The sequence below is a fragment of the Bufo gargarizans genome, chromosome 6 (assembly GCF_014858855.1).
Source record: "Bufo gargarizans isolate SCDJY-AF-19 chromosome 6, ASM1485885v1, whole genome shotgun sequence".
NCBI classification, from domain to species: Eukaryota; Metazoa; Chordata; class Amphibia; order Anura; family Bufonidae; genus Bufo; species Bufo gargarizans.
The window spans coordinates 64,879,308-64,891,477 of NC_058085.1; the positions used below are offsets into that span (position 1 = coordinate 64,879,308).

Sequence of the window (12,170 nt, forward strand, 5' to 3'; positions counted from 1 at the left end):
CCATTATTGAAATGGCTACATTATCAGGTATGTTAAAGGGAACCTGTCCCCTGGATTTGGGCACCTGAATGTCATTCTGCAGTTGGGGGTTTATGGTCACTAACCTGCCCATAGCAAACCCATCGGTCCGCGCAAAACAAATTCTAATTCACAATTACCAGGAGAACAGTCAGGGACTCTTCTCCACCAGCATCAGGTGCATGTGCACTGCACCGATGAAGCCGAGGATGGTGCAACTTGCATGCGCCGGCGAACGCCCCCTTGCCGCTGGTTTCGAGCCGCATGCGCAGCAGTTAAAGAGATGCCGTGCCCACAATGGGCATTGCAGAGCGCATGTCCCGGCCCTGCGAGGCAGTGCGCAGACGCGGGATCTCGGCCGGACCGAAGGATGACGCAAGGGAATAGGAGGGCGGGCATAGGCAGAGGGGGGGGGGGAACAATGAAAAAAGGCAGAGCAGCCTGGGCTCCAACACAGTGAACGCCGCCCCTGGGAACCTGTGAGTGCTCATTTGCATTTCCAGCTTCTGTAAAGAAAAAGACAAAGGTACTCTTACATTCATGTATAGGTGCGCTATAGGACAATGTAAGCACTGTATATGGCCATATGGAGGTGACAGACTCCCTTTAACTGCACATGTGGCAAATGTGCAGAGCATGCTCAGTGATGCAAGGTGTGCTATCCTTGGCTTCATCAGCGCAGTGCGCATGCGCCTGACACTGCTGGAGAAGAGTCCTGGACAGATGGGTTTGCTATAGACAGGTTTGCAGCCCTAAACGTCTGCTGCATAATTAGCATGCTGGTGACAGGTTCCCTTAAATGACTGTAATTTTTTCTCCATAAAATGCACTCCCCCCCCCCCCCCCCCAAAAAAAAATGGAGAAAATGGTAGTGCCTCTTATAAAGCAAATACTAGCAAGCACTTCCATTATGGAGCTGCTCATTAGTACAAGGTAGGAATGGGAAGCAACTCCTGGTGCTGGCTGGTCTACTGGTCACAGCACTGCAGGAAGACCACGCCGGATCTCTCGAGTGGCGGTGCTGTCCAGGGCAGTTATTATTATTTATTTTATGTCTGATCTGAGTTCTGATGAGGATTAGGGGCTCTGATTTGTGGGTCTGATCTGATGTCAGCCGCCCTTTATTTATTTTCTATGGGACCGCCGAAAATAGCCAAGCTCTGACTCAGCTTTTTACATCAGGCCCATATAAGTGTTTTGAAGAGCGGTGGCCGGGCATGCGTGGTGCGCTCCCATTCACTTCTATGGGGAGAGCGCTTGGTGGTGGCCAGACCGGAGTCCTCCAGCCAGCACTTTGCGGGGCTCCGTTCCTGATATAGGTGGGACCTGCATCGATAAGACAATGGGGGCATATCCTAGCGATATGCCTCCATTGTCTGAGATGAGACAACCCCTTTAAAACTAGACTGAACATTTGTATAATTTGTTTGGTCGTGTATAGAAAAATAAAAGCACAAAACTAAAAAGTCAAGTCTGAAGCATAAATCTCAGTCATGTGTAATGATAGGTTATCTTTCATCACCTCACCGTTAGAACTAACCTTGTCAACCCTTTCAAGGTTGGCATGTAGCTGTTTTTGAATACTAAACAGGGTGGAGAGAGGGAGACCCTCCAGTTCATTGATGGAGCTATGGAGCTTGCAGTCTTGTGTTGCTGGAATTCTCTCCAGATCTTCCTGCAGTTTCTTCAGCTGCTGCTCCAGAGCATCTCTCTGCTCCCGGGCTAGTTCACATTCCATGCTGGCTGCCGTGGCTCTTTCATTGGCCTCCTCAGCTTCTTTTTTCCAGGCGTCGCAAGCCTAGTATGAGAATGGGAGATAACAATGTTTGCGTGTTCTGTCGTTCAGATGGTTCATACGCTATACGAACAGCCTGGACATGTCTCCCATCTACAGCCTATGACAGTGTTAGATGAAAAATGCCCATAGCAGTTAGATGGCATCATGCTCCAGGGTGTACCTGTTTGGCTTGCTTCCATGAGTCCTCCCATTGCTTGATTGTGTTACTGGCCTCCTCCAGTTCCTGCCGAAGCCTTACCAACTCAGCTCCTCCTGGGCCTGATGGAAACGCTGGGGATGTTCCTGGGGAATAGCTGCCAGATACAAAGTGCTCCCATATGCTGTTATTCATCCCATTCAGGCCTGCATAGATAGGAAGACGGACACGGCACTGTCATTAACTGAGGACTAATAGCAAATATCTTCAAACTTCTGCAAATCACTGAGATGATAGAACTAACCAGAAAACGCTCAACCACCTCCTCCCAACCCTCAAGAGAGTCCTCCAACCGGGCATCAGTGACAGCTAGGAAACAGACGAAGCTCTGATACATAGCTGACAAGTTTGTTTTACTAAATACTTCTATTCCCCATGGGATAACAATGCTGGAGCATCTTTTCCTCTGTTGTGCTGCACATCTATACCGTAATTCCTCCAGGAAATGTATGAATAAATTAACAGCCTGGTGGTACGATTTCTTTGACAATGAGGCTTTCTCTACACACTGTGTTCTAAAACAAAAATTAGGTTGTGCCTGTGTGATCACCACAGGAGCCCACTGTAATCCCTAGGATCAGAAATAAGTCCACTCCAGGCCATTTAATCCTTTAGATGCAATAGCAACCGCTGCATCTAAAAAGGTTTGTCAGAGTGACTGACACCCTCTAAAAATTATATATTTTTTTTCTTATGTCAAAACATTAGAAAAGTACATAATTGATATTGCTGCATCCAAAATGACCCAAAATATCGAATTACCACATCACTTAATCCATACTGTGAACACCACAAAAAACAACGCCAGAACTGCCGTTTTTGTTTAGCTTACCTCCTAAAATACGGAATAAAAAAAAAAAGACACAAAACATTTTTTTCATTAATGCATTGTACTCATTTTAGGCTAAAAATCATTTTTTTTATTGGTCTTTATTAAAAAATTTGAACAGCCTTAAGTTTATCTAGTAGCAGGATCTGAATTTTCACATCAGGCAGCTCAGCTGACGGTTTCTTATCTCTGACATTATAAACGCTCATTATAGCTAATTTCTTATCTTACTGATAAGAATGTGACTTAAATAAATGTTTATGACCTTGTAGTAATTTAGAAATAAGGTTTATTAGATGACCATAGGAGTCAAACAGCTAGGAAAACAGTTAACCCTTTTCGACAGAATGGCTCAATATTTTTTTAATAAAGACCAATTGAAAAAATGATTTTTTGTCTAAAATTAGTAAAATTCAATAAAAAAAATATATAAAATTCCCCAGAAGGTGTACATATCCTTTGCAACGTTTACTGTTTTTTGTGTTGCTGTATTCTTTTTTTTTTTATTCCATTAACAGCTCTGTATGAGGGCTTGTTTGAGCTGACTTATTCCTTAGTACTATTTTGAGGTACATGTCACTTTTGTGTCATTTCTCCTTGACCATGGGTATAGCTGTTGCCGCTAGGAGGCGGACACTAAGCACACAAAGTGTAAGCTCCTCCCTCTTCAGCTATATCCCTTCCTGCAGGGACCAAGCTAATCAGTTTTAGCTTAGTGTCTGTAGGAGGCAGATCTTTTTGCATTGCAGGTCTGTCAGCTTACTAATTTTGTCTTTTTTTTTTCTTCTAGCGGGAAGCTTCAGGCAGTCTTTTAAACAGCCTGCACTCCCAACCAGGAGACGGGAGACCAGGTCGTCACCCAAACCCCCCGCTCGTTCCGGCTCTCCGGAAGAAAAGGAGGACCAGAGGTTCCCGTAAAAACCTCTGTCTCCTGCCAGCAATTGCATCACCAAGGCCGCCCCAGCGATAGTCCCCTCTGTTTCTGGTGTAGCGTCCCTCACCAAGGTGCCACACACCGAAGGTGGTGATCCGGCTGGACCCAGGGGGGCAGATGATTTCGGACAGGTGAGTAGGAGCAGTGCTCCCCTCCACCCTACCTCCAGTATCCCCTTCAGTACCACCTCCAGTGCCCCCTCCAGTACCCCCTCCAGTACCCTGGTCAGTATCCCCTCCTCCCCACATGTGGACTTGGGAAGCAATCTCCTTTAAAGGGTTAATTTACCTGGGACGCTACTGCAGCAAGGAGGTGGCTGCCTTCTATGTACACTCCGCGCGTCTGCTACGGCTTCCCAGGCTGACGGCGTCCTCTGGAGCGCACCGGGAGCGGAGGGGGCGGAGTTTACTCACCTGAGCGCAGCTTCCAGGTAGGCGCATCGGTTCTGGGGCAGCTGGGGGCCGTTGTTAATGGAGGCCCCGGCTTCTGTGTGGCCTATTCATGCAAGGTCCCCCTCATGGCTTATTGTCCCTGGCCAGTATCTTAGATGGCCAGGGATGCCGGCATGGTTCTGGTGAGCGTGGGGGCGTGACCTGAAAGCGAGTGGGTGTGGCCTGAGAGGATTTTTGAGGGGGGGGGCTTGTGTTCAACCCGCCCCCACGTCAGCGGCAGAGCAGTGGGAGAATGGGCCCCGCCCACTTCTGGATTTTTAAAGCTCCTGGCGGGAAATAAGGGTCTGACTGGCGTTTGGAGGGACACAGGCTTAGTAGGCGTTTGTCCCTTCTTGCAGGGCCTAACCTTCCCATTTGCCTCATTGGATGACAGGGGTGTCATTATGTCTGAACCCAGGCCCCAAAGCAGGCGGTAGCTTTGGTTGCGTCATTTTGACTGCGCATCATGTCGCGCAAAATTTCCATTCCCTCAGACTCCCTCTGCTTTGTTGCGCCGCCATCAAGTGGCTCGGCTCTGGACCCATTGCTTCCCGCTGCCCAACCTACGAAAGAACCGGAATGGGCGCGTTCCCTGTCTAGGTGGTACAGGATGTCTCCAATACCAACAAAGCTATTGTGGATATATTGGGGCGTTTGTCAGCAAGGCAGTCCTCTAACCAATCCGACCCTGGGGGTCACAGGGCTTGTGCCTATCGCGGCCGCCCCACAGAACGGGCCAGATCTTCCTCCCCCAAAAGGGGTTCTGTGTTTCCCGTGTCCTTGGCCTCTCCTACTCCCTAGTCTCACTTCGACATGTCCTCAGTTGAAGAGGCATGTTCCGAGGAGAGAGGGTCAGATGAGGATGTTGTCTCACCGGAGGGTCAGTCGCCCAAACTTTCCTCCATGGTGGACAATTTAATTACGGCAGTTATTGAGACGTTGCAGGTTGAGGATCCAGCTCCGTCATCTGCCAGCGCGGGTGTTTCCTTTAGGAAGTCCCGTCATTCTCACAAGTGTTTCCCCAGCCACCAGGAGTTTGATTCCTCTCTCTCCAAGGAGTGGAATTTCCCTGATAAACATTACATGTTGCCAAAACGCTTGAATATCCTTTTCCGGAGGATTTGACTAAGAAATGGTCGGCTCCACCTATAGTGGACCCGCCAGTTTCCCGCTTGGCTAAACATACTACCTTGCCAATGGCAGATGGGGCTTCTTTTTCTGATATCAAAGATAAGAAGCTGGAAGCGTTTGCAAAATCTGCCTTTGAAGCAGTGGGCACAGCGCTGCAGCTGGTGTTTGCCTCTACATGGGTGAGCAAGGCTATGGGAGAGTGGGCAAGTCATTTACGTCAGGGTCTCGACTCGGGAGTCCCCTCGGGGGAACTTGCAGATGTGGCCCTGCAGCTCTCGCATGCCAGTGCATAAATTTGTGAAGCATCTTTGGATGCGGCCAGGATTATGGCTTGCTTGTCAGCCCTGTTGGTGGCTATTCGCCGTACCCTATGGCTCTCATGCTGGGCGGCAGATAAGGCTTCAAAAGGGGACCTTGACGGCCCTCTCCTTTACCGGCAGCAGACTTTTTGGTAAGTGCCTGGATGAGATCATTTCGGACGCTACAGGTGGTAAGAGCACCCATTTACCACAGAAGAGGGGGCGGTCTAATAAGTCAAAAAAGCGGAATCCGGCCCCAAGGGAGCGTGCGATAAGTCGGCCACAGGCCAGAAGCGCAAGCCTTCCTTTAGGGCGCGGCCTTCCTGGCATTCCCGTCAACAAGGCTCCAAGTCCTTTAACCCTAAGAGCTCCGCTGCACGACGGGCGGCTCCCAGTGCCCTTCGTTCAGGTGGGCGTCCGGCTTCATGTGTTTCGGCATGTTTGGCTGGCTCACGTTTCAGATGCGTTGGTGAGGGAGGTCATTGCAGAGGGCTACAAGCTAGACTTCAAGTCCTCCCCTCCATCCTGGTTTTTTTTCGGTCGTCAACTCCGGCCTCTCCCGCAGCCGCAGATTCTTTTTTTCTGGCAATTCACACGCTGCTGCAGAAAGGTGTGATTGTTCCGGTTTCTGCGCAAGACGGTTTTCAGGGGTTTTACTCTAATCTTTTTGTGGTTCCCCCCCAAAAAGGGCACGGTCCGTCCCTTCTGGACCTCAAGGCGCGCAACAGTTTTCTTCGCGTCCGCAGATTCCGGATGGAGTAACTGAGGTCGGTCATTGCGTCCATAGAACCGGGGGAGTACCCCTGTCCTCGATAGACATCAAGGACACTTATCTTCACGTGCCCATATGCGTCAGTCATCAGAGGTTTCTCCGGTTTGCAGTAGGTCCATTTTACTACCAGTTTGTGGCGCTCCCGTTCGACCTGGCCACGGCTCCCAGGGTCTTTACGAAGGTCCTGGCGGCAGTAATGGCCCTGCTCCATGCCAGGGGGATCATGGCGATCCCGTACTTAGATGATATCCTGATGAAGGGTCCATCGTTCCAGGGGATGGAGGACAGCTTGAACATTGTTCTATTCACCCTGGAGCACTTCGGATGGATCCTGAACAGGCAGAAGTCCTGTCTTTATCCATCGCAGCAGTTGACTTATCTGGGCATGGTACTGGACTCTTGTCAGGACAAGGTGTTCTTGCCTCCAGTGTCTCGATCCCGGCGAGTGGGCTCTTCACCCACAGGTCTTTCGGGCCATCTGCGAGAGGTGGAATCAGTCGGATGTGGATCTCATGGCCTCACGCTTCAACAAGTTTGAGGACTTCGTTGCGCGGTCCAGGGACCCCATGGCCCTGGCATTAGACACGCTGGTGATGCCGTGGAGTCGGTTCACGTTTTCTTACGTGTTCCCGCCTCTTCCTCTAATTCCTCGTCTTCCCCGGAAGATCAGGTCCGAGGGACTGCCCGTCATTCTCATGGCCCCAGATTGGTCGTGCAGGGTGTAGCACGCGTCCCTAGTCGCCCTTCTCGCTCACAAACCTTGGTGTCTTACGCTCCGGGAGGACTTGCTGTCGCAGGGGCCGATCTTCCACCCAAATTTAGGGTTGCTACATTTAATGGCATGGCTGTTGAAGCCGCCGTACTGAAAGCTTGTGGGTTTTCTGATGCGGTGGTCCAGACCATGATTCGGGCCAGGAAGCCGGCGTCTTCCAGAATCTACCACCGGACCTGGAAGTCCTACTTTAGTTGGTGCGAGCGGCGACAACTGTCTCCCATTCGTTTTTCTTTGCTGAGACTTTTGGCTTTGCTGCTGTCGAGCATGAACTTGGGGCTGGCTCTCAGCTCCCTCAAAAGGAAAGTGTCGGCTCTCTCCATTCTTTTTTCAGCGAAATTTAGCTTCACTTTCTGAGGTTCGGACTTTTCTGCAGGGGGTGGGGCATGCTGCGCCCCCCTTTAATCTAGTGCTTAACACTCTCCAATCTTCTCTGTTTGAGCCTTTGCAGCAGGTGTCACTGCGCTTCCTGTCTTATAAGGTGGCTTTTTTGGTCGCAATTACTTCTATCCGTAGAGTGTCGGAACTCGCGGCTCTGTCATGTCAGGTCGCACTTCCTGATCCTCCATCAGGATAAGGTGGTCCTTCGCCCTGTGCAGTCCTTCTTGCCCAAGGTGGTGTTGACATTCCATCTAAATTAGATTTTAGATCATTTTGTCCGGACCCATCTCATCCTTGTAAACAGTTGCTTCATACTCTGGATCTGGTGCGTGCAGTTCGTATCTATCTATCCCAGACGGCATCTTTCAGGCGGACGGATTCCCTGTTTGTGATTCCAGAGGGGCTGAGACGAGGGCTGGCAGCGTCAAAAACTTCCATTTCCAGGTGGGTTTGTTTGGCTATTGTGGAAGCGTACTGCGTTAAGGATCGGGTCCCCGCCGTTCCGGGTGACTGCTCATTCGGCTCGGGCAGTGGGAGCCTCTTGGGCGGCGCATCACGGGACTTCGGCCCTTCAGGTGTGCAAGGTGGTGGTTTTACAGGGTGCACACCTTTGCATCTTCTGACGCTTCTTTGGGGCGTAGAGTTTTGCAGACAGTGGTTCTCTGATTGGCAGGGGGGTTGAAGTTAAGCCCACCCTTAGGGACTGCTCTGGAATGTCCTATGGTCAAAGCCTGTGTGCCCCAATGAGACGGATGAGAAAACTAGATTTTTGTACTTACCGTAAAATCCGTTTCTCTTCCGTTCATTGGGGGACACGGCTCCCACCCAGGTTTTTGTTTATGGGCCTTTCCGGGCCTGTGTGGTTCTGGGTTTGCACATAATGTGATTTTCTTATGTCTGGCTTCTCCTACTGCTTTTGCAGTAAACTGATTGGCTTGGTCCCTGCAGGAAGGGATATAGCTGAAGAGGGAGGAGCTTACACTTTGTGTGCTTAGTGTCCGCCTCCTAGCGGCAACAGCTATACCCAAGGTCAAGGCCTGTGTCCCTCAATGAATGGAAGAGAAACAGATTTTACGGTAAGTACAAAAATCTAGTTTTTTAACTCCAAATTTTGGGAGGCAAGCTGGGAAAAAAACTGCAAATCATTTTATTTTATTTTTTGTGGTCTTCACCATTCAGAAACAGTGCCTGTCAACAGGTTGTGTCTGGTACTGCACCCTCCACTCCACTGAAGTGAAGGAGCTGCAATACTACACACAAATAGGTGGGGAGCGGTTTCTGGTAAAAAAAAAAATTAAAAAAAAAAGAAGGTATAATAAAATGGCAGTGTTTTTCTAATAGTGGCCAACCCCTTTATGCTGCAGAGCTAAACAGCTTTCATTCCACATTTGTCTGTCTATGAACAGCTCCTGTTATTAACAGTTTATTAACTCACTGTATTCCGGGCACTCACCCAATGAACCATGCGTAGCGGATGTACTAAGAAAGGTATTTTCTGATTGGCTGTGAGGCCCAGTTGTCTGATGAAGGAAATGTGAAGAGATGCTGACAGGGGGCGACGGCGAGGTGGAGTGAAAGGATGCAGAGCTACCTAAGGAGCCAGGGATATTTACAGGAGCCGAACTCTGCATTAGACTTCCGCCTGTATAACGAGAGAGGGAGAATATTAATGCCTTTATACGCCGGAATACAAGACAAGCAGAGGGAGAGCAGCCATACCACAGTCATTACCGATCATGATGCCTCCTGGGGCTGCAACCGAGCTGCTATCAAATGATTTCTCTAAAGCAGCAACTCCAAAGTCATTGAGGTCCAGGTCATCCAGAGCAGATCCTGAGAAAGGCCCAAATGAAGAGGTTATACAAATGCATGTACTAAAAGGGTGAAAGGGGTTGTCCCACAAAAAAAAAAAAAAATATATAAAATTTTTCAAACCAGTACCTGGATCTGAATACTTTTGTAATTGCATGTAATAAACAATTTTGCATAGCTACTGAGTTATTCAATAAAATGTATCTGTATAGTGCTACCATCACTCCCTCTCATATACAGAGAAGCGGCACTGAGGACATTATACAGAAGTACTGAGCAGTGTAAATGTGAATCCAGTAGCGCAAGACCAGGGGCGGACTCGTTATAAACACTACTGAGAAAGTTCCCAGTGGGCTTATGCCCAGTCTGCCGTCCTAGCTCCCTGCATGGCCACTGGTGTTAATTAAAACTGGGAGTGTCAGGTACCTATGTACTTGGCCGGCAGCAGCCGCACGTCCCCAGGACGCCGGTACAGGTAAATACTGTGGCGAAGAATGAAAGCCCATGGCACCCTGCCACGCTGTTCCCCTTCATAAGCTTCAGACTACTAGGCGCTATAGGGGACATTACTCATTGGGGCACTACAGGGGGCATCTATAATACTGAGGACACTACAGTGGGCATTTTGTAATGCTAGGGGAAGTATAGGGGCATTACTGGAGGTAATATGGATATTTTAATAATGTGCCCCAATGGGAGATTTTTTTTTTCTAATATAGGGTAAATTATTACTGGAAACACAATAGAGGGTATTATTATTTGTGGAGGCACTATAGGGGGCATTAGTAATACTAGTGGGAACTATAGGGGGCGTTATTAATACTGGAGACACTACAAGGGGCCATTTTTTATTACTAAGGGCATTTTAGGGCAGATTTTTACTGGGAGCACAATATTATTTGTGAAGGCACTATAGGGGGCATTAGTAATACGATGGGGAACTACAGGGGGCATTATTAATACTGGAGACACTACAGGGGGCATTATTAATACTGGAGACACTACAGGGGGCATTATTAATACTAGGAGCATTATAAGTGGACATTATTATTGCTGGAAGCACTATAGGAGCAATTATTAAACACTGGAGGCGCTATAAAGGCAATATTATTACTGGAGGCATTTTAGGGGGCATTATTATTACTGGGGGCACTTTTTTCTGCAGAAAAACATTTGGGGGATTGGGAAGCACAGCGGGCACAGTATCGGGGGAAGCATCAGGATGACTCTGTTGGGGCAACAGGATGGGGAGTTTGTGTTGAGGACGTGGGAGAATGATGGAAAAATGAGGAATGTTAGATGTCTGTGTTACAAATTCTGCAAAAGATAAGACATGGCTGAAAGAAGCTGTCATGGCAGTCTTGGAGGTATTTGGATGTGCTGGGTTAATATTTTGTGCTGCACAGTGGTAATTGGTTCTGTGGGTCTCTCGCATTTTGGCCCCACCTTTTGTTAATCTGGGCCTGCCTACAACATGGAGCCACTTTAAATTCCCAGTCCGCCCCTGTGTAAGATAGTAAAAAACTTACCAGATGCAATAGCATGACTGTGTGTCTGTGTCTCTGCTTCTCTCCCACGTGGCTCCTCCCCTTCCATAGACTTATATGGGCAGCAGGTCTACATGTGCTTCTCTGCTTCTGTCACTAGGCTCTTCCCCTCTCCATAGTCTTCTATGAGCAGCATATCTGTGTGTGTCTCTCTGCATCTCTTGCTCTCTCGGCTTTTCCCTATAGACTTCTATGGGCAGCATATACGTCTCTCTCTGCTTCTCACTCATTCAGCTCCTCTCCCTCCCCTCTGCATAGACTTCTATGAGCAGTAGGTCTGGGGGTCTCTCTGAGTCTCCCTCACCTCTTCATAGACTTCTATGAGTAGAATGTAATCTGATTCTCAGTGAGCTAAAAGTCAGTCTCATCTCCGAACACTGATTTAGCAGTGAATTCAGACTGAGTGAAGAGTTTAGGGTGGGAGAGCTTGATAAGTGGGGAAAGAAGCATTTTTCTTACACTGGATAGTACTGTTGATTTATGCAAAATGTGTTATAAATACACTAAACTTTTTCCCTTTTTCACAATAAAGTTCTGTTTATCAGTAGACACCACTAAGTGGAGTTCAATTTATACAGACTTATACAGATATACATGTATTGTATACAATGTCTTCTCCTAAATAGGGGGAGAAGGGGACCCCTATTCTTCCGACAGATGGCACTCTTATTTATGAAGACTCACCACCAGAATCGCTGACACAAGTGGAAAGTTTACTTTTCGCATGGCCAAAAGGGAATGATGGCCTGAATTACAGCAGGTGCCACCTTGCTTTGTTCAGTGCTGTGGGCCATGTTCCCTTGCAGGGGCATACACACAACCTTATGCTGTACTTATAGACTGGCATACAGCTTCATGGTACACCAGGCTTGATAAATCTCTCTTTATTCCATTGAGAAATGCAAAACTGGCAACGATGAGCTACTACGAAGGCAAAGAATTCTCACCTATGACCGATTCTACTGTGTCGCTAGTCGGGTAGAAGGGAAGGGCATTGGCATTCATACCGGGGGTACCACTTATAGCTGCTGGGCTTGGAGGTGTAGCAGCCAGGCTAGAGGTGATGCTGGAGGAAATGCTTGAGGTTAATGGGCTTCCCATGGGCAAGATTCCTAGGGCATCCTAGATCAAGAAGAACAGAAAAATGCAAATATAAAGGAATATTAGCAACTGAAACACTATGGAAAAAAATGCCGGCCATTTACACTTCAATATTGCCAGCTCATATCGCAACGCTCAACCAACTCGGC

The 12,170-nt window shown here is 48.4% G+C and overlaps 1 protein-coding gene across 4 annotated transcripts in view; it reads right to left on the reverse strand.

The window, feature by feature from the left end:
- UNK (unk zinc finger) overlaps window positions 1-12,170 on the reverse strand; it is a 64,104-nt gene that overhangs the window by 1,922 nt on the left and 50,012 nt on the right. For all 4 annotated transcript variants that reach the window (XM_044298266.1, XM_044298265.1, XM_044298264.1 and 1 more), the window contains 5 exons: window positions 11,868-12,042; window positions 9,293-9,394; window positions 9,015-9,203; window positions 1,977-2,158; window positions 1,559-1,816 (listed from right to left, as the gene is read on the reverse strand). In XM_044298266.1, the coding sequence (XP_044154201.1) occupies window positions 1,559-1,816; window positions 1,977-2,158; window positions 9,015-9,203; window positions 9,293-9,394; window positions 11,868-12,042 (906 nt within the window). The remainder of the gene's footprint in view (window positions 1-1,558; window positions 1,817-1,976; window positions 2,159-9,014; window positions 9,204-9,292; window positions 9,395-11,867; window positions 12,043-12,170) is intronic.